The sequence below is a fragment of the Lissotriton helveticus genome, chromosome 9 (genome assembly GCF_964261635.1).
Source record: "Lissotriton helveticus chromosome 9, aLisHel1.1, whole genome shotgun sequence".
NCBI classification, from domain to species: Eukaryota; Metazoa; Chordata; class Amphibia; order Caudata; family Salamandridae; genus Lissotriton; species Lissotriton helveticus.
The window spans coordinates 981329737-981352918 of record NC_136070.1 but is presented as its reverse complement, the minus strand read 5'-3'; the positions used below and the strand labels follow the sequence as shown (position 1 = coordinate 981352918).

Here is a 23182-nt window from a genome sequence, read left to right as displayed (position 1 = left end):
TATGAACCATTATATAGATAAAAGGCAAGGTCAGTTGTCCCTCCCTAATGTTTTGCATGTTCCCCTATGCCTACCTGAGGGGTTATTACACCGATGTGATAAATATGTGATGTGCACTTTGCCATAAGGTGTTCCTAATCGTCCCTCTTGACATTCAAGGTGAATGGTCAATCAATATTGGCCCATTATATAAAGGTCTGATCTAACTTGTTCCTGTCGGATCAGTTAGTGGACACCCAAACCCCCTTGTTAAATGAACTGCCGTCTTGTGTGTTTCAAAGGTGGTTTGCCTTTGCACACCTGCTTTCAGAACAAAAAGTCCTCATTGTTCTGTCTGGGCATCAAGCCTGCTATCTCGGTCACAGGCTGTGGGAAAGAGCATAGCCTGCGAGTCGCCTGTGAAGGCCTCCCACCACACAGTAACCTCTGATTGCCATCAGTGCTGAAGTAGTGACTCTATTTTCCAAGCTCCTCTCTTACTCATAGCCTGATTCTTGAATTTTTTATACAATTTGTCAGGAGACTTTGCCTAATATTTGACATCTGTCTTTAAAGCACAGCAAATGGGACAAGATAAATGAAAAATAAAAAATGTAAGGCTTGTACAGAGAACTTGTTGAACATTGTTATGCTAAACGGTTTAGCTTGGGAGCTTGTTCAACATTGTTAAAATGAACAAGAAACAAAACGTGCCAGAGTTTGTTGAGCATTGCAATGAACAATCCTAATCAAGACTTCGCCAGGGAGTTAGTTGAAGACTGTTAAAAATAACTCTTAATCAAAAGGGCCTTTGCATCCATTCCAGGATTGTTTTAGGTCGAGCCTGATCAGAGCTGCTCTGCGAGGCATGCTGTATTAGAGTATGGAATTGAACCTCCGCCTACTCTTCGCCCATATTTTTTCATTGGCTTGTGTCATTGTTCTTGTAAATGCTGGCTTCTGGTTCTGGCTTTTTAATCCCTCTTTAGTACCGCCTTGTCTTAATTTGTAACCTCCCTTGAGGACTGGCCCTTTTACCTCTGTTGTTACACGGTATGTCTTATTTAGTCTATAAGCACTCTTTTTTTAATGAGTTTCTCCTACTACAGACATGACATGCTTTCCTGCAACATTCAGTGCGCTATGCGCGCTTTTACTTTCCAAGCAGCCTGGGACAATGGCGGGCGCTTCTTTGAAATGAGATAGGTCTTTCATTTACTAAAGTTTCAGCTATTGGCATTGCAAATGAAAATGCATTTTAAATAAAAGGCATTGTCATTTACAATGACAATAGCTTAAACTCTCGCCAATACGAGACCTATCGCATTTCAAATGATTGTTTAATATTCTCTTCTGAAAGATAACAAGGACGAGACCTGCAGTCACTAAACTTTTAGAAACTGTTACTAACAACTGATTAAATACTCAAGCAGAGACATTTAACTATCATGAATTTATTTGCATAAGCTTGATTATCACCATTTTATAACACATGCTTAACACGGAAAAACATTCTATGAATGTATGTTCAAGGGAATCGCTGTTGCTCACTTGTAACTTTTTTGAAAACTCCCATTGAATTAAAAGGTTTTTGTTCTAGGAAAAATATGATATTTACAACAGCATTTGTCACTCCTGATATGTTTATACCAGAGTCCCTTGCCTGCAGTCCTCACCACATGTGCAAGGGGGTTGATGGCTAAAGCAAAGATTTTTAGGGAGAGGGGGCATCGCGGTTGTGTGCCTCTCCTAATGTAATATGGGCTTTAAATGGCCTCAGTAGTGGTGGCACTATGGCTAGATCTAGTATACAACAATGAGAGCCTTTACAGTTATTTTATCCTCAGGCGTATATCCTTAATGTCCAGCCGTCTGTCCCCAAGTCTTTTACAAGACGCACTGCTTTTCCAGCAGGATGACGTGTCAAGATGGAGGTCGTATCAAGGCTCCACTATGGATCTTGTAATTGATATTCAACATCGTTAAAAGTGAATACTAAGTTTTGTCAATCACCTTTTTGCCTGGCTTGTGGCAGAAAGATATGATCAGGTCATCCCTAGTAGTCACTGGTAATTCGGCCCTTGAAAGTGCTGCTTCATAATTGCCAATCAAATTTGGTGCCAGAATATCTATATACATCAAGTAAAATTCTGAAGGTAGCCAGTCAAGTTCAGAAGTCTTCCCCATGGCCACTTCTGTAACTGAGCTCTTAATTTCTTTTCAATATAGTGGAGTCAGTCTGTTCGATGTGTGAGACTGAGATAATGCCTCCCTTAGCCAGGGAATCATTCAGTTCCCTATCAAATACTATTTCTTGGCTAGCATACAACTTGTGGTAGCAATTCAGAAACACTTGGTGAACGTCTATCATGCATATATTACCTTTCAGCCTTCTGCTCGTTTTCTGGTAATAGAGCCATATTAGGCAAGCTAATAACTACCTGGCTTACTCTGTCGGGTGTGTTTTAGTCATGAGTATCGGAGCATGTTTCTATCTTGTCTAGAACTATTCCTCTTACAATTCAACGGTTTGAAGAACCACGGTTTCTTACTTCTTCAGTCTCTACGCTGAGGAATCCATCTCTCGCTCCAATTCCTTCCTAACCCTAAAACGATGTTCTAATGCATTGTCTCTAATAACCACCTCAAAGACCAATGCAGTCAGTGTTGTCCTTGCATTTTTCTAAAATAGTATCAACTTTTTTTTACCAATTTTATGCCTAAACAATTTCTACTCCAATGCTGTGGCCTAGAGCCTCCAGGATGTCACAGTAGGATTGCACATCTCCACTGGGGGTCCAGCAACAGGTAGTGCTCGAAATAGTATGGTAGAACACGCACAGCAAGATTGGTCTTCAAAGAAAATGCGTTGATGCGTGCTTCAGGAGTATCACTCTCTGCTCTCCTGCTCTCCTTCCGCAAACAACTTAAAACGCTTCTGTTTGCAAGGTCTACTGAGTTCTAACCTCTTCGCACTGCCCAGCTCTGTCTACATGCTCAGTGCTTGGACGCCCATTGGGCAGCAATCGCGCTATATAAATCAATTTTCAATTCAATTCAATTCAAGTGTGACAAATATATGAAATAGGTAGCATCCCCTGGATTAGGGGGAATCCCCCTGAACACCGCTGAAGACTCCCAGTCGACTGAGTGAGGGATCTAAAAAGTTAATCTGTTTGTAGTAGCCAGTGATGACAGGTCTTCTACCGGGACCTCGATGGGCAATTGTGCTGCCCCTTGTATGCGAATATCTTTATGAACAAGTTCGAGGAAAATTACATACTCAACACCACCATTTGGAAAGATCATGCCATCAAATTCTTCAGATACATTGATGACATTTTCATCATTTGGAAGGGTTCATCCGACAGCTTAATTGAATCATTGAACAACATTGACGGAATCCAATTCACCTATGAAGGTAACGCCAAGTCCATAGCTTTTTGAATGTACTCGTAAGCAGAGCCGCAAACTCCTTAGAGTCCAACTTGTACAGAAAAAATACAGACAGAAATAATACATTGCATTATCAAAGTTTCCACAACAATGCCCTCATGAATCACCTGGATTATCTTTCCAGTGCTGCATCCTACTACTCTTGCATGTAGGTAGTGGAGAGTCTATGATGGGGTGAGTCTTTCATCCAGCTCTGTCAGGTGTAACTGGAACAGGAGCGTGTACTGCATTCCAATGTCTCTCATTTTCACGTACGTGCCAGGAAGGTGGAGCTCTCTGGATGCAGATCTAATGCACGATCATGACTTTTCTGTTATTGCCCAAATAAAGCCACATTATGACCGGCCTTTCGTGCCACCTGTAGGATAGTAACCCTATCCCTATTATTGGTCTCTGCGGTGCTCTACGAAGGAGAGCAAGCCCATTGTTTTGTAAATGTTTTTGAGGCAGCATTCCAGGAAAGTAATCCTGCTTGAGCTCTCTTTTTCTCTCTCTCAGTAGTCCCATCACTGTGATGTTGTTGTGTCAAAAGCATCACTCCGAGTTCTCCCCCTAAACACACCCATTCTGTAAGATCTCATCTACTGTTGCAGGGTCTCAAAATGCGAAGGTAGCTGACTGAGCAAGGTTTCATTCATCATAGGACTTAAAGTAATTTTCTTGTAGTCCTTACGTGATAAGGTGACATCTATCATAATTGATGGTATCTTGTTCTCTAATGCTTCTCCGGAGATGGTGATGACCGGTACAATGTAGTCCTTCTTAGCACTTGTATTATCGGAGAGTGTCTCAGAGCTTATTCCCAATCGCTTAAGAGTCTTGGGTTTCATTTTTGTCTTGTTTCTTTGATTGTGTCCGGAATCAAAGACCTCTGAGATTGATCTCAAGTGCCACTCAAACAGGCTTGAGCAGCATTACAGCAATTCCCATAGGTCCCATAGACCTCAGCATTCACTCTTTTGATGGTAATAGTCTGGTTTCTCAAAGCCCCTTATGCCACCTTTTTGTACATTCCAGCTGCTGATAGTGAGCTGCACAGTAGATAAATCTGTGTCAAATCCCATGGTGTCAGTTTATGCCAACAGAGGCATCTTGTCAAATTCTAGTCCCTGCATATGGGTTGCCAGTCGCATGGCCTTCCATGTACTATGGCTCAAATGTTGGCCTAGTTTTGCTTCCAATGAGATTGTTTCATGTCCTCATTAGGTGTGCAACCGCTCACCTATGTGCAGTGGCTGCCCTGGCACTCACAGGCTGACTTGCATTAAAGATCCTTTTGAACAGAGCCCACAAATCCCCGTTCTCCTCTGGCCTGTTTGGTGCTGTTCAGTTGGTCAGGAGAAAGCATGCACTGTTAATCTTGCCTGCTGCCCAGCAGTCAGTGTCAGCTGCCCAAAGCTGCCTCTCGGCAGCGTCCCAAGTCCTCTTCACTGTGGGCGACACTCTGGACTTCTCCACCGATCCTGGATGGATCACTGCTGCCAGAGTGCCCCTGGCATGCCATCACCACTTAGGCTACACTGCATTTCCTTTGCTATCTGTGGGCATCCTCTCCATCCTCAGTTAGCATTCATCTGGTGTTCTAGGGTTCCTCAGTCTGTTCTCTACCAAATAGCAGCTGCGGTTTCTCCATAGGAGCGGAGGAGTGTAACCCCCCCCCCCACACACCACACTTCTACACAGAAAGCGTAAAAAATAAAATGGCAATAAAATGATTTTATCATTATTGAATTTTTTACTCTCTGCTAGCAAGTGGAGTGTGGAGACATGGCCAGTGCGCCTCTACTGCTAATTGGCAACAGTGAGGAGTTGCCACTTCAGTTTGAAGTGCGTATGTTAGTTTGGCCGGCTACCTTGCTACGGCCAGACCAACTTGCGCAATTCGAACCTCTTCAACTCAGCTGTCTTTGACAACTGGGTTGAGCGGGCTCAGGCCTCCTCCTCGGAGTGGAGACCCAGCCTGCTCCAGCCAATCCAGACACTTCACTCATGCTGCTTAACAGCATGAGAGCAGCATCTTGATTGGATAACGGAGTTGGGTGTGGGACCTTGCGCTAGGTCTGGAGCTAAGAACATCGAGGATGACATCTGGACATGAATTGTATGGTAAGAGAAACGTATTTACTTCTTTTTTTGTTGTTTTTTTGTAATTTTTTTTTTTTTTTGCATTCCTCTTATTTAATATGTCACAAACCGCCAAATAGAGGTAATTCTGGGGAGGCGCCATAGCAGGATCTGCTACTTACAGGGAGTCCGCAGGAGCTCAAGAGGAAGCACCTCATAAAATGAACACCCGACCACACCCCACTTCCTAATTTCATTTCTACTAAACATTTTAAATGTATTTGCAGATCTGGAAAATAAAAAGGAGTATGCTCATTTGAGTCTTGTTAACACCTGTTTGGAAGTAAAAAAAGAAAGATGCTAACTTATTTGCTTGATGTTTTATCTGAAGCCTCATTCATGACCATCTTGTGAAATTTACGATTTTCAAATATCTTAGGTACCAACAAAATGGAAATTATCGCTGCAGTTCGACTAAAGTCCTTATTTTAACATGTATGCTTTTTCTTTTGCATAGATTGTGCAAGAATTCATAAGCGGTCTCGAATCTCACATTGAAGACAGAGAGAGGTTTAGAAACTGCCTCCTACCCTGTGAGCATGTGCCAGATCCTGATGCAAGGTGAAAGACGCACAGTAGTCACTAAAATGAGAGTGCGCAGAGCATTTAAAGATGTAACTCATGAACTGATGCTGGTTTCATGTTTGATTTTGTCAGCCTAGCCATTTGATAGGGAGCTAAGATGTTGTGACCATTTCTCTTCTCTCTTTTATGAGTTTCATTTTAAACATTACGAAAATTCCATTTTTTACATGAATGTATTAATGTCTTGTATTTCAATGTACCCTGGACATTTTTAATACCTCTAACCTCAAAGCTACTTAGCTCATGATTTCATAAATTAATTATTATTGATGCACACTATGTAGGGGATGTGTTCAGTAGTAACATTGTTTAAATGGTTAGATCCAGTAAACAAGCAAGAAGGTAAAATCACAATTGTTCCCAAAAATAATACCTTGTAAACTCTTAAAATCAGTAAATACAGTGATCTTTGGAACCTGCACGCGCGTAACATTCTGTTACTGCAATTGCCAGCTTTTTTTTTTTTTTTTTTTTTTTTTTTAAAGACGTTTATTAAATTTTCAGTTATACACAGCGTCTTGCACACAACCCGGAGGCTGGCCGCTATTTACCATATGTACAGTATCACAACATTAATGCAATGTTAACGGCCATCCTCGCCAAGTCGGAAATCGTGTATATATCAGCTGAATACATTCGGATAGTAGTTTTCACAGACCTAGTCCGTCTTATTTTATATTAAACAACCATAACTCGTCTCTATGAAAAGTAGGATTAAACCAGTCATTATCAACATCCTACAGGGTTACACATTACAAGCATTTTCAATTGGGTCCTAAGTACACTATCATACTATGGAAACAGCTCCCATCATAATCCATACCACTAGTCTTGCCTGGCACTCTCTGCGCCTCCTCCCGTCTAGCACGACATACCTCGTAATTGCTACTATGACCCCCCCCTAGGCGCACTCTAAGTCACACAGTCTATAGCGCTTTGTCTTAGATCACTTCTCAGCATATTTATTCCAAGGACATCCCCCTCCGTGCCCCAAAACATATAGAAGGCCATAATAGAGCGAAGACACTTTATCACTCCCTCTACGGGTCATCATCAGGTTATAGCAGTTCCTCCGGGGGCTCACATAAGTTCCCTCGATATTCGTTCCAATTATTCCATATTCTCGACCATTTCTTAGGCCACCCTCTATGCACATAGACTGCCTTTTCTGCTACCATTGCTGAGTCCATATCATTACACCACCGAGTACATGAGGGTTTCACACCAGATCCCCATCTCTTAGCAATGTTACGCTTTGCAATGGCCATACCCAGTGTCGCCCAGAGTTGCAATCCCTTGTTCATATCAGTAGGCGACCAAATATTCAGTATACAACACTTAGGTTCATTCTGCAGCACAACCCCCGTTGCCTCCGATATCTCAAACAAAACCTCCTCCCAATATGATTGTATTTTGGGGCAATCCCATAATATATGATAGAAAGTCCCTGGGGATCCACAACCTCTGAGGCAAGTAGGTTCCGGGGTGCGCCCCAGCTTGTGCAGTAGAGTACGTGAATAGTACACTCTATGTAATACTTTTAATTGTACCAGTTTCAGTCGCGAAGGTATGGTGGTCTCTCTGGGCGATGCCAGTGCATGTAACCAGTCCTCATCAGCTATGTCTCCCAGATCCACCTCCCATCGACTGCGGAGGACTACCGTGGGGTCAGGGAGATTATTGACGAGCTTCCGATATGTAAGGGAGATCGCCTTCTTATCTAAGTGGTCAGTGAGGAGTCTATCCTCCAGGGGGGAGGATGTGGCAAGAATTGTACCCGATGGGATGGCCCCCTGCATGGCATGTTTGATTTGGTCATATCGATAGTGTTCATTTTTTCCCATCCCATACTTCTATTGTAGGGCTGGGAATGAAATAATCTCCCCCCTTGTTCATAAGTCTCCGAACGTCGAGATGCCAATTAGATCCCATTGCCTGAAACCTTTTGAATTCGACAGTGTGCCAAGTTTGGGGGTATCCCAGAGTGGTGTGGCTAGCGTAAGGACTCCCTCCCACCCCAGAGCTCTCTGTGCAGTGTGCCAAATCTTGATTGTGTGAGCCGTGGGGCCCGTGAGTGTGTGCCTGCGTTTGTCTGAGTATAGTGCCTTCATAAGTTTGTCGGGGGGGAGGACGGTCCTGTCAAGAGCATAGGCCGGATCCTGTTGCGGGGCATGTAGCCATTGATTCACCACCATAAGTTGTGCTGCCCAGTAGTATAGCTTGACGTTCGGCAAGGCAATGCCCCCATCATACCAACTACGTGACAATTTAGCCTGTGCAATACGGGCTGGTTTACCGTCCCATAAGAGCGCGGCGATCTCAGCATCAATCGACTTCAGATATGTGAGAGGGACCGGAAATGGGGTGTTTTGTAATGCATAGAGGAGTCTAGGAAGTGAGAGCATTTTAAAGAGGGCCGCCCTGCCCAGTAAAGTCAAAGGAAGGGAACGCCAGTGCTTCACATCCGACTTTAGCCTCTGTAGAGGTTTCAGTAGGTTTTCTTCCATAAAGACTGTATCCTGTGGGGTGACGTATATCCCGAGATATTTAAACCCTCTGGACACCGTTTGCAAGGTGCAGTCATGGGGTAGCATGGGCGTCGCACCGCGCAAGACATACAAGAGCGACTTGGCCCAGTTAATGGTATACCCCGAGACGTCTCCATAGGTCTTAAGTAAGGCCATTAGTGTCGCTAGGGACGGGGTTGGAGACATCAAATACAGTAGCACGTCATCAGCATAGAGGGAGATGCGGTCTTCCCAGCCCTCCCCCCACGAGATGCCTCGGATCTGTGGATCCATACGGATTTTCACCGCCAGTGGCTCCAGTATGAGGGCGAATAATAGCGGGGACAGGGGGCATCCCTGTCGGGTGCCGCGACCCAATGTGATCACGCGTGACGTGTGCCCATTCGCAATGATCTGCGCCAAGGGTGCTGTATAAAGGAGCCTAACCCAGCCACAAAATTTAGGGCCAACGCCCATTTTCCTGAGCACCGCAAAAAGGAACGGCCACTCCACAAGATCGAACGCCATGGTTGCGTCTAATGAGAGAATTGCGGCATCCTCCCGGAGTGAGGGAATGCGGTGTAGTATTCCGTTTAGTCTCCGCAAATTAAGGGAGGTGTTTCGCCCAGGCATAAAGCTTGATTGGTCTGGGTGCACCAGTGTTGTGAGGTGAGGTTGTAGACGTAGAGCCAGGAGTTTCGCTAGTACTTTTGCATCTGCGTTCATTAGCGAGATCGGCCGGTATGAGGATGTCAAGTCAGGTGGCTTACCAGGCTTGTGTATAGTGACAATAGTGGCTAACCTCTGATCTGGCGAGAGGGAGCCCCGTTCCAAGCAGTCAGCATACATGGGAAGCATATGTTGGGTAAGGGTCGGCGACATTGTCTTATATAGTTCGATTGGTAGGCCGTTGGGTCCCATTGCCTTTCCAGTGTTTAGGGCTGCCAGGGCCACCCCCAACTCCTCCCCCGTCAGGTCATCCTCTAGTGACTGCGCATCTTCCTGCGAGAGTGTGGAGAGAGGAATGTCATGTAGGAGTTGTGTGCAGTTGTCTTCTGACACTTCCGCACGTGCTGTATACACTGATTCATAGTAGGAAGCCAGCTCCTCCACTATTTCAGGGGGAGAGGTTGTGTGTGTACCGTCCGAGAGTGTTAATGCGGCTATCCATCTACTCGCCCTTTCCTTCCTTTCAATCCATGCAAGCATTTTCCCCGTCTTATCTCCTAATTCATAGACCCTGTGTAACGTATCAGTTAACCTTGTCTTTGTCATGTCCTCTGCGTACGCTCTGAATTCCTGAGAAGCTAACGTCAGCGTGTGTGCTGTGTCCTCCGTGGGGTCAGAGGCGTGTGCCAACTCCGCGGTCTGGACCGCTGTTTCGAGCGACTCTATGGTTGCCCTCTGTGCCTTTTTATGCCTAGTGATAGTGGAGATAGCTTGCCCCCTGATCACCGTTTTGTATGCCTCCCATAGTACCGACGGTGATTCGACCGAGCCCACATTGTCTTTGAAGTAATTCGTGGTAGCTGTTTTGAGCGCTTTAGCAATGGTACAATTTTTAAGATACCCAGGATAGACCGGATAAATCCGTTGTCGTCTGGTGGGGTGCACTGTGTAGGTGAGTAGCACTGGGGAATGGTCAGATATCCCCCGCGGTAGATGTTCTATGGATGCAATCTTTTCTGGGGGAACGGCTAGTGTCAGTAAGTAGTCTAACCGGGAAAGACTACCATGTACCCCCGGAAGAAATGTGTAATGTCGATCCCGGGGATGTTTGAGTCTCCATACATCTAACAGTCCCAACGCATCTAAGAATTCTCGGAACAGGTGGTCTGCTCTGGTAGCCTCTCGAGGAGGCTGTCGATCCATGGCAGCGTCTGGCACCGCATTGAAGTCTCCTCCAATAATTAGTTCCCCCTCTGGGAGTCTAAGCAGTAAGTTACCTAGGTCTTGGAAGGCTCCTTGATGCAACGCAGGGGGGATGTACACTGTTTGTATATTGTATGGCCGTCCCTCCCACTGGCAACTGATCGCCGCAAAGCGTCCCTGGTCGTCAGCCCATGTGTGCTTGATAAGTAGGGGTGCATTTTTGGAAACCAGGATACCAACCCCACGTGAACCAGAAGAGAATTCTGCGTGTGTGACCATTTTAAACCCCCAGCGGTTAAGGGCCTTACAGGCTGTGCCCACCAGATGTGTCTCCTGGAGCAATACTATTGTCGGTGCCTTTCTCTTAAGAAATTGGAGGACCAGACCCCTTTTAATTTTGTGGCCCAGCCCATTGACATTCCAGGAGATGATAGTAAGCGGGGCAGTAACCAGCGATTGTGAGTTGGGGTGAGACGTTAAAAGGTCTTGGTCAGCCATGACCGTAGGTGCTCTTGTGTGTCAGTGACTTTGAATATAGCATTCGGACCGGGGTCCAGCAACGTTGAGTATGGGAAGCCTTGACTGTGGCGATGAAGAGTGCCTGGCCTTGTGTAGAGGCAATACAGAGAGTGTCCTGCGCCAGTGTGCAGCGTTAGCCCATACAGGAACCTGTGACTATTGGAACTTCGGGACCTAACTAACGAACAAACATTGTTTACTAAGTGCCGGGGCGTTAGTGTCCCCCGAATAAGAAACTCGGACAGGGGTCCCATACCATCTATCGTATCGAGTAGTGCCTAGAGCGGTTTCAAAACCCTCCCCCTGTCGAGCTAGGTGGCCTATAGAGAATACCAGGCTTACCAGGAAGCCTCGCCTGTGCTGGCGATGAAGATCCAGCACTGTGTACTGGTTCCAGAGTAAGTGTCCTGTGGTCGTGTGTACATATAACCCTAGGAAAAACATGAGACCTAAAAGAGAACAGTAGAACTTGGCAAACAATCCCCCCCGCCCCTCCCCCCTCCCTGCCTCCCTGCTACACGGACATACAACCGCCCGCTTCCCCAACTTAGCAGAGTGCCTGCTCCCATTTCCCCCCAATGTACTTGCTTGCGGGGTAAGTGTTCCGTGGTACTAGTGACCCCATCAGTCACAGTCTGCTCTTCCAGTTCCTATTTCAGCGGCAGCCCTTGCATCTCTCGTGGCCACCCATGGATCTGACTGTGCCAGTAATGGACTCATGTTGTAGGTCATTGTTCGTCGGTTTCCGGTCTCTCTTCCAGCTCCTTGTCAGGATTTTCCCCGGCCGATGCTGGTGAAGCTTCTGCATTCTCGAACCGCTGGTTTCGTTGGCCTCTGCCCGTGCGTCTAGTCTCTTCCACCCGTCGCCAACCGTCCAGCCAGTCCCACACCGCCTCCGGGGTATCAAAAAACCAGGATTTATGATTATCCACGATCCTCAGTTTCGCCGGGAACAGCATCGAGTAGGGCAATTCCTTTGCTCGCAAGGCCTTTTTTACCTCCATGAAGGTTTTGCGGCGTCGTGCCACCTCGGCCGTATAGTCAGGAAAGAAGGCCAACGTAGAGTTTTGTATTTTGATGGGCGGGGCATTCCGGGCCGCCTGAAGTATGACATCCCTGTCCCGGAAATTAAATAGCCTGGCCAGTACAGGTCTTGGTGCTGCACCCGGTTTCGGGGTTCCACCTGGGACCCTGTGTGCTCTCTCCACTGAGAAGAAGTTCGATAGACCTTTTGGTCTCAGTTCGGTCTTGATAAGGTCTTCTATGTAAAGGTCCATCGCCCGTTTGCCTTCCGATTCTGGTATTCCTAGGATTCGGACATTGTTACGCCTAGCCCGCCCCTCCTGATCGTCCAACTTGTCCTGCAGTTTCTTAGTGACCGCTTCCATCCGCTCCATGGCCAGCTGTAGTTCGGAGGTGTCCTCAACCAGGGATTTCGTGACCACCTCAACCTGCGCCACCCTCTCGGTCATCTTGTGAAGGTCCGCCCTCAGTAAGCCCACATCCGATGAGATGGCCCCCACTGTAGTTTGGACATTAGTGAGCGTCCTCATTAAGTCCTCAAGTGTCACCTTCTTCCCTCCGTCACCTTCGGGGCTTTTGCCTGTGGACGTGCGCACCTCCGGGTGTTGCGATGGGTTCTTCTCGAACGCGAATTTGTCCAGTTTTGACTGAGCAGCGTTATGCCGCGTTCCTTTTCCCGCCATCCCGCCGTCCCTCCGTGGGCCGTTAGGCGCGTCAGCTCCGGCCAGAGCCCCGATAGCGTCTTGGCTCCCTGAGGTCCGGACGTGCAATTATGACAGGCCGTCGAGGAGGCAGGCCCGTCGAGGCGTCAGGGGTGGGCTCTGAGAATGGCGCAATGGGTGGGATCCCCCAATGCCGAGGCTGGCCAACGCAGTCAACAGAGACGATCAGGGGTGAGACGAGGCTCGGGCAGATGTGGATCCTAGTGCAGAGCGTCACGTGGGTTTCTTGTCTCTATGCGACAGCGTTCTCACTGTCACCCTGGGCGGTCTATGTCCCTGGGGGATGAGGGTGTACGCAGTGGTCAGTACTTGATGTCCACGTTGTGGGAAATCCTCACCGGTACAATGCACCCCTTCGAGTCCGCAGATGGTCTGCAGTATGTGAAGGTGGCCGTGTCACAGACCCGACACGCCGGCGGCCCCGGTCCGGGGTTTATCGTCACCTGTCTGTCCCCAAGCACAAGCCCGGAAAGGCGTCACCTCACCAGCGCGGTCCCCGGTCGTGCAGCAACGCAGGTGAGGTCGGCGATGTGGGAGGGGAGGCGCGTCTGGCAGCAAGTGCTCGGGTTCGCCCCGGCACCGTGGTATTGGGGTTCTCCCCGCCCGCCGGTAGTATAGGCGACAGCAGGTGCGGCGGGGGGTGGATCGGGCGCAGGCTCCAAGTCACAGCGGCAGCCTCACCCGTCGCCACTGGTGTCTCTAACCCCCCTGCCTCCGGGTGCCCTTCACCGGCTCCCTCGATATCAACCAGGCCAAGGGAGGGGGGGGGGGTTGTGGGGGATCCACCGACCCACCTCAGAAGCGCGCCGCCACAGGTGTCCTTGGCCGCCGTCCGATGCAGGATGTTTCTTCCGGTCGGCGGTCGGAGGCGCGATGCGGGAACTTCCGGTTCGGTCTCCCGGCGGTCTTCCACTTCCGGCCGGATAGTGCTTCAGGCCAGGCCGGTGCGGCCACGATGTTAGTAGGCCGCAGGCAGGCACTCCACCGCGGGGCTGATGCCGGTGTCGGATCAACACCGGGTTTTCGGCGGGGGATGCCGCTTGGAGTCTTCTCGTAAAAGCAATCGCCAGAGCAGCAGAGATAACGGATAAATGCGAGGATATTGAGATGGGGTCTCGTTCACCACGGAGCTCCTCTGCTAGGAAGCCATTCCAGTCGGCTGCTAGCCACGCCGCAATTGCCAGCTTTTAATCTTTTAATTTCCTTAGCACTGCGCACGCTTGCGCTGTAACACGCGCACTCGCGTTTTTATATCATTTAGAGGCTTCTGATTTGTGGAGGACTTACCCGCACTATAATAGTTGTTGCACCTGCATTTTGCGGGATCTAGACAGCAGGGCTGCTTGTGAGGCTCGCATCGCGGCGTTAGCCGCCATATTGGGTCAGTGTTAGTGCGAACGGGCCGTTTACTAGGCGCCATCTTGGTTGGCGGTCTAGAGGCTCGCATCGGCGGACTCCCGCGCTTTGGTTTGCATTTAAGGAGCTCTCTCCCTACGTTCAGGTAGATCTTTGGAACCTGCACGCACGTAACATTCTGTTACTGCAATTGCCAGCTTTTAATCTTTTAATTTTCTTAGCACTGCGCACGCTCGCGCTGTAACACGCGCACTCGCGTTTTTATATAAATTAGAGGCTTCTGATTTGTGGAGGACTTGCCCGCACTATAATAGTTGTTGCACCCGCATTTTGCGGGATCTAGACAGCAGGGCTGCTTGTGAGGCTTGCATCGCGGCGTTAGCCGCCATATTGGGTCAGTGTTAGTGCGAACGGGCCGTTTACTAGGCGCCATCTTGGTTGGCGGTCTAGAGGCTCGCATCGGCGGACTCCCGCGCTTACGGTGATAAATAGTAATGGTGGACCCAGCGCGCAGCGGGCGCGCCGGAGGTGCGCCAGAGGTAAGCCCGTTTGCGCCCGTTCACGCACAGGGCGCGCAGGCGGCCGGAAACGCTGCCCCCGCGACCCCCACTCGTTTAATTTATACTAAAGAGGAGCTCCTTGGTTGGAAATCTGCTGATATATCCGGCCATCAGTCCCCTGTAACCAATAGATGTCAAGAATCCTTGTCCTGTGGCTTGCTGAATGTGAGATCACTCTGCAAGCATTTCATGGAGATTGCGCTACTCATTGAACAACATGAGTTAGACGCTCTCTTCATGATGGAAACCTGGACTAGGATAGATAGTGCAATGGATTTGGGGCAAGCTTGCCCCCAGGATATAAGATCAGACACAATCCTCGTGTTGGGGCTAGAGGAGGAGGCGTAGGGCTAATTTACAGGGAATCGCTGGATTTTTCCCAGCTGGAAATCAAAGGAATCCCGGATTGTGAGCTGATGGGTTTTTCCTTGAAGGGGCAAGGGGGGGGTTTTATATACCGGCTTATTGTGCTATAGACCCCCGGCTAGTGCCTTGTCTGCCGTGACCGAGCTCACGGATCTGATCTATGATCTCTCGAACTCCCATGCCAGATTGATGGTGTTAGGTGATTTCAACCTGTGGCCAGACGGACCAACAAATTCAGCCTTTAAATATCTGACCCAGGCATGCTGTAATATTCAACTGGAGCAGCTAGTTCTCTCTCAGACTCACCAAAAGGGCCATGTTCTGGACCTGATTTTTGCAGACACTAGCCAGGTGACTGTTGGGAACATCCTACCGCAATGCTGGACGGACCATGCTCTCGTCCCTTTTTCTGTAGCCCTCCCAGCGGGCTGCTTAAAGAACAGTAGCTCGGGAACTGTTAAGATTGGTAGACAATGGTCGAGGCTTTTGAAACATGCTAGTCTGCCGAATCTGCTCCCCGGAACCTTTAGGCTGGGAGGCAATGTGGATGAAAGTTACAACTCTCTTACCCAGCGAATCACCGCCTCTCTGGACAATTTGGCCCCGCTGAGGAAAACGGGAGACAGAACCAAAATCGCCATGCCCTGGTTCTCGAGGGAGCTTCTTCAGCTTAAACTTCAGTGCAAGCGCGCTGAGTGGGTATGGAGGAAACAGTATCTTGAGCCTGACAAACTCCTCTTTAAACAAGAACTGGCGGCTAATAAGTCGCAGATCAAATGCGCCAAAGCTAGGTTCTTAGAGGAGATTCTATTGTCAGCCTCAAATAAAGCCCAGGCCTTGTTTAAAATTGTTAAAGATCTGTCACGCCCGGCCTGTGTTACAACAGCTATTCCAGCTTCTCAATTGCTATGCGACTCGTTGGCTAAGGCCTTCGAGGTTAAGATCGCAACTATTTTGAGTAAATTGAGCCCCCCGGCACCCGTGGTTGCATCACCACCTTTATTAGAGATGGAGGCCGGGAAAGCCCGGTTGTATAGTTTTCCTCTTCCTTCTTTCGTGGAGTTCTGTACTCTAGCGGATGGAGTATCTTCAGGCTCTCCCCTTGATGCGCATCCGCACAAATTTTGGAAGATGTTCAGGGATGAGGGCTTTCCTCCCCTCCACGCAATCTGTTGCCAGTCTCTTGGCTCTGCCCAGGTCCCGGATAGCTGGAAGCTTGCGGTAGTTTCTCCGCTGCTGAAGAAGGAATCGCTAGACCCTTTGTGTCCAGCAAATTACAGACCTATCTCATTGCTCCCCTTTCCGATTAAAATCTTGGAAAAATTGGTTACAAGACATCTGTCCAGTTTTTTGGAGACTAATGATTGTCTGGATGCGGCGCAGTTTGGTTTTAGACCAGTCCATGGAACTGAATCAGCTTTGGTAACTGTCTTGAATGACCTTCGTTCGCGTGCCGACCAAGGTCGAGCGGCATTTTTAGTGCTGCTCGACATGTCGGCAGCGTTCGACACGGTCAGCCATACCATCTTGATCAGGAGATTGGAGGAGGCCGGAGTGTCGTGCCTGGTCCTGGATTGGCTGGTTTCATACCTTGCCAACGGACATCAGGTAGTTGCCCTGCCTCCCTTCAAGTCTACCATCAAAAGGGTTGGGCAGGGCGTACCCCAGGGCTCGGCCGTCAGTCCCATTCTTTTTAACCTCTACCTCCGCCCCCTGATCAAGCTAATTAAATCTTTTGGCATTGCAGTCACCAATTACGCCGATGACGCACAACTTATCTTCTCTTTTGAGGGTAAGAATGCAGTGTCACAGGAGACCTTCCATCATTGTATGGTCACTACGGCGGAATGACTGGGCAACAACTCTTTACAGTTCAACAGCTCTAAAACCGAGGTGCTGCACTGCTCGGCAGACTGTATCCTTCGACCTTTACCACAAGATTTTTGGCCCCTTTCCTTTCAGGGCACGGTAGCGGCGGCAGACTCCGTTCGAAACCTGGGAGTAACGATGGAACCCAATGTACAACTGGATGGTTTTGTAAATAAAACAGTGTCCACCTGTATGGTGCTGCTGCGCACCCTGCGGAAGATCCTTCCCCTGCTCCCGGCCCATGCCAGACCAGAAGTAGTGCGTAGCATCATCTTAAGCAGACTCGATTACTGCAACGCACTGCTTCTGGGGGCTCCCGTCACCTTGTTGGGCAAACTGCAGCGGGTGCAGAATTTTGCAGCTGAGTTGGCACTCTCCCGTCGGCGCCTCGACTCTTCTTCAGCAGCACTCAAGGATCTTCATTGGCTGCCTATTTCCCAACGTGTTGAATTTAAAGCTCTGTGTTTGGTTTTTCGGGCTCTTCAAGGTCTGGGACCGATTTCTTTGCAGGAGTTGTTCTACTGGTACACCCCTACTAGATCTCTTCGCTCCGCCTCAGCCTACCTAGTGGTAGTTCCCAAGATCCGGAGGATACGGATGGGTGGCCGTTCTTTTGGCTACACGGCATCCAGGCTATAGAATGCATTGCTATTGTCTCTTAGAAGCTTGGGAGATCTTTCCTCTTTTAAAAAGGGACTAAAAACTCACCTCTTCCCAAGGATACTGTAGTTGGCTGTTTAAAGTAATGTTTTGTGTTCAGGCCTTGAAAGATTACAGCGCCAGGATACCCGTCGGGTGACCGCTGTACGTTACAAATGTGCCATACATACATACATACATACATACAGACATACCAAAATATCCTCCAACACTAAGACTTAAAACTCATAGCCCCCTTTGTCACTATTGTCCACTTATTCTAGCATTCCGTTTAATGCTCATGCTGGATCTCTCTAATCTATTACCTTTTCCAAATGTATAAAAACACTGTAAAGTCAATTAACAAAAAATTGCTACAGAAGTATGATGCACAGCTGTTTTGGCAGCCTGAATGAAATGTTTCTGGAGCAGCTTACAAAAGATGGGCAGTGAAGTAGGGCAGAACATGTAATGTTGACAAATTAATTCGTTTTACGGATAGCATGCTGTCTTTGTTCATTCCCATGGATTTGCCTTACTTGAAACGGTGTACACTTTTTTTGTTATTACATACTCGGGTTGTTTACTTCCTTTTTTCACTTTATGTAGAGCTGTCAACTACTCCCCATTGATTTCCGATTCTTTTGCACTATAGCCACGTCCATTTGCTACCTTTTATTAATTACCTTTCCTTGCAGTAAGAACGGTGTCTCAGATCGAAATGTTTGCACAGTAAATTTGATCAACAGATATGTTTTTTAAATATTTGAACCATGGCATATATATTGCATTATCTGTCTTCGGGATCTACACATCACATCTCTGCAAAAACTGCAAATGTGCAAAAAAGCTAAACTTGGGAATTCATTATCTGGCTGTGTCTAATTCATTAATTGACCTAATTCTTCATAGATCTTCTTAGTAGATTTGAATTAAATAATTTGTTATTGATCCCTAGTTATTCATTCGAACAGTGTCCTCGAAATAGGCGCAAGAACCTGACACTTTCAATGTTTTATAGTATGGCTAATGTCACTAATTTGTTAGTTGTCTTATAGCTCATCCAGCTTTTTATTTTGTCATTGTGTTTACTGAGTTTGGTACGCCATCTGTTGTTAGATCTTTACTACAAAATATATGTAGGACCTTAGATAATGTGTATGAAGTGTTTTTCGTTCACACAATAATCACAAGGTTGGACAAGTCCAGCATTGGTGTTCGATTTTGTTATACTTGGGGTAACTATAGAGTCACCAGTTGGAGCTGTTCCTTCATAGTTAATTGTTGCATAAATTAAAGAATGTTATTTTATGTAAATATTGTAAAGCAACCCAACACCGACAGAGAAGGGCACAGCTTTCTTGCTTAATTGTAGATTCTGAATTGGCAAATGCAGAGATAGCGCCTCAGTAGTGTCTACTTGGAGAATTTCCACACATTCTGTAGAGCAGGCAAGGTTTAAGGTTCATTTCTAGCCTTTCAGATGTTGTGAATAACTGGAACTTTAGAAGGAAGAATACAGTGCATTTACTTTCCTTTCTTCATCATAGAAAATGAAGTGTCTTATCCCAGAGTAAACTATATATGGTCTTCTTGTGTGATGCAATGCAACATACAGTAAAGGAGAGTGTGAGGTCAAGGAGTTATTGAGTGATCAAGTTAAGTGGATACCTCAAAGGTTTCCTGAGCATTTGTAAACAAGGAAGCTGAACTGTGACAGCAGGACCCAATCCTTGACAAATATCGTATCTTGTTTTCGTTTGTTTTTGTTGTGATCTCAGTGAGACAACATATTGCAAAGCATCCCATTATGTAGAAGCAAAATAAGAAAAAGAGTTCTAAATATAAATCGACTGAATTAGAGCACACACAACAGAATGAGTGAAGAGTCTACAGATCTATTACCCAATTTGTAAAACCAGAGGACCCCTCAAAATAAGCATTATTAATAAATACTTGGAGCCCACTGTCATGACCTAAGTTATACTGGTATTAATAATCAGTTTATCGTTTACACAACATCAAATAAAAGGAGTGCAAAGTGCATGTGAAATGTAAATAAGACTGAATCTGAAAATAAAGTAAGTTAAAATAACCATTATGATCACAGATGTTCTACTAGTCCTATGCTCTCTCCTATCCGGTCTTCGAGCTCCTTATATCATCAGCCATGTTATTTAATCCAGCATATTCCAAAAAAACCAAAAACTGAGATGGATGCTTGTGCACCATTCCAGACATGCAACAATACATTATTGTTCGATACAAGTGACTGGCCAGGTTCTTATGAATTCTCATTCTAGAGAGTCTAACTTGCATGATCTTGAGTCTGCTAGAGAGGGTACTCCATCGCAGCCGCAACGGAGTACACTCTCCATGAAACCCTCGGTCCTCCCGCCTGCAAACACTACTTCAGCGCCATTTCCAAGAGAGTGCTTCGATGGCCCGACAGAGTTGGCTGCCGGAGTTTTGGTGATTCCACTGCCCACCCGATTTATGGTGTGCATTCCAATGGCCAGTTTGTACTGTCCTATACTGTCCTATACCGCCGGGTAAAACCTGGTGGTAAGGGATATTGAAAACATTTAAATGAGCCCTACACCATGGGAGACAACTCACATAGTGTGGGAGTAATTAATTTATTTTATTTTATTATTTTTTTGAAATTTGAGACAGGTTAGAAACGTTATAACACATTTTCAAAAACAGTCATGATGCGGTTCCCGCCAGTGACTAGAGATGTCCGCAGGGGCGGCGGACATCTCTATATACGGAGGACTGATACTCCAATAAGACAATGGCATATTGCACTGCCCTTGGAATATTGCACTGTGCTTATGGAGTGCAAATCATATGACTTGTAACTTCAGAGCCATAGATAAATTTGAGTCATCCGTATCCAGTCGAACAAAGTTAAAGCAGCTTCATTTGCTTTGCAAAGGCTCACAGCTGTTGCTTCAAAGAGCATAGTAGTCACTTGACAGACACCAATGTCTAGTTTGGACAGACATTGCCAGGACACCTCTTTCTCTGGGCTAATTTGTTAGATGTGCCTGCCATTCTCCCTCATTACTTCCTGTATTGTAATCATGTTCCTTTTAGGTTTCAATCTTATGATTAAATCATAATACTTAAAGCGGATAGATCAACAGTAACTATACTTTAAAATGAGCAATGCACCACTGAACTAACACGGAAAACTGGTCTCATCAGGCCAAAATGGGCATGGAGAGAATGCAGTAGTCTACCACACCGATGCTTACTCAATAGTACCCCTATACCAGAGTACCCGAATCTCCAGCCTGAAGCCCAGCCAAGGTACGGCAGACCCCTAAATAATAACACTGTTTGCCATGTCTCCTTTACCCAGTTCATTTGACTGGTAAGTTGCCTACCAAATGTCTGGCACAATCCGCCTAGATAAAGATTTATTGCATTATCTGCCTTTTAAGAAAAATAATCTTACTAAGTCCAGGTTGAGATGCATCTAAAATGAAAGGAGAAAGGGGTAGAATGAGTCCTTGGGAATTTATTGTCTCAAGACATCAGTGCTTCAAGTGTGTTTGACTCACATTAGGGTATATTGAAGATTTTACAGAAGCCATGCTGAACAACCCAATAGGTATTATCTTTGTTGTATGTATATATTGTGGGGATAACAGAATTGTATCCAGGCAAAATATCAACATTTTAAAAATGTCTCAGATTGGTTTTAGTTATTGTAATCATTTATCTGTTCTTTTTTATTTTCCTGACAGCATTTTTTTCTTTTTCTTCTTACAGTACCCTAGCAAGTTCATTTCAGGAGAGTCTCATAAAATTGCTTTTACGGATTGAAATTTTACAGGTATGGCATCTAAAAATATTTTGATTTAATGCTTATTTGTAGTGTATGTAAAGATGCAGAAAACGCATGATTGAGTGGAACACTTATACAGCACACATTGTAAATCGAATGGCTTGAAATCATTTTCACAATATAGACATGCACACGAATCTGCCGATTGGTGTGAAAGTAACACTATGCCTGAAGAAAAGGTAGCATTCCCACTTTTATAGCTGGACCTTCAGTTAGATCTAGAAATGTACATCTGTCTTATTTTTAAGACACATGCTATTGAAATACTCTTTTCTGCTACATTCAGTTGACCAAACAAAAACGTTACTTGTATAATCCAAGTGCTGCAGTGTCAATATCCAAAAGTTCCTTTTAAGGCAGATTTTTACTATTCTGGAATTTGTTTAAAGTTGCCTCTGAGCTTTAGATATCATTCAAATATTGATTTTGTTTTTAAATTTCTTTATTCACATTTTCATCAAATAACTAATCTGATAGAGACTTCTAGCTGCAGATTCCTTACCTTAGAATTATCCCCAGGCATCAGACTGGGTCCGGAAATTTTTCGTGAGCAGTACCCCTGCGAGCCGGTAGGTGGCATTGATTGTCCGCTCCAGAAGTGACATGTGTGATGCCTATATAGGCGCCACCCTAGTGCGCTGATGTCCGTTCTTTTTCTTTCCCTGCCAGTCAGTAAAGATCCGGAGACCGCTACCCCCTCAGTCACGTTTTGACTGTACTATGTAAACGTTTTTGGAACATAGTACAGTGTTGCAGGGATGTCTTCAAGGAAGGCCTCCTTCTGTTCCTGTCCTGGACAAATGTCGTTTACTGACCCGCATCTTGTTTGCCTCTGGTGCCTGTAACGAGACCATGATGTGAAGACCTGCGCCAAGTGCTGCATCAAGCACCCCAAGGCCTTGAGAGAGCAGTCCCTCAAGATCCTTGCCGCCGACAAGTGATGCCGCAATAGTCTCGATCCCGGTCGAGAGTAAGATCCCGGGATTGGCCAGAAAGTCCAAGATCGTCGTTGCATTCAAAGTCGTCAGGCCACACAGGTAAGTCACACAAAAAGAAGAAAAGCAAGAAGTCGAAGAGGTCTTTGACTTTGCCTTGTTTGTCGACCAGTAAGATGAGGGCGCGTCGGCATTCAAGGTTGGCTCTACGGATGAGCCGGCACCTGGGTCGGCTCTGCCCTCCCCCAAGTTTTCGGATGCTGGAGCAACCACCACTCAACTACAAGAGTTTTATGAGGCCAATCGCCTCATACTTGTGGCCTGCTCCTGCCGGCCCGCCTTTGGGCCCATTGGGTTCAGGAAGGGCCACTACTGGTTCCATGCTGGCAGCCCTGGAGCCAGTCGGGCCTCTTAGATATACGGATGGATCCGGACCGGGGCAGGTCGTACCACCTCGACCTTCCCTGGTGCCATTCCAATGCGAACACTCCAGGTGCCATCCCCATTCTGATCCCCAACTCAGACAAGAAGGCGGAGGGGTGTCGTCTAACGCCGACAAGAGCCATGCCTTCCAGACCGGAGCCTGAGCCCTATTCTATGGGCTAGGACTCTAGGAGGATTGGAGGGGTTGCTGGACCCTGAAGAATACCAGCCTTTAGATCCAAACATGGAGTGGTATGAGGACTTGGCGGTGGCCAGTGGACTGGACACTTTTCCAGATATTGGCATGCTTTCTCCACTACCATGGCTACAGAGAAGGGAGCTCCTTTGCAGTGGTGGTGAGCAAGGCGGCTGAGATCTTGGACCTTAG

General features: G+C 46.8%; 1 protein-coding gene across 1 annotated transcript in view; it reads left to right on the top strand.

Moving 5' to 3' along the window:
• Positions 1 to 23182, top strand: part of FANCD2 (FA complementation group D2) — a 909275-nt gene that overhangs the window by 46627 nt on the left and 839466 nt on the right. The window contains exons 5-6 of the mRNA XM_078661284.1: positions 6017 to 6120; positions 21361 to 21424. Of these exons, the coding sequence (XP_078517410.1) occupies positions 6017 to 6120; positions 21361 to 21424 (168 nt within the window). The remainder of the gene's footprint in view (positions 1 to 6016; positions 6121 to 21360; positions 21425 to 23182) is intronic.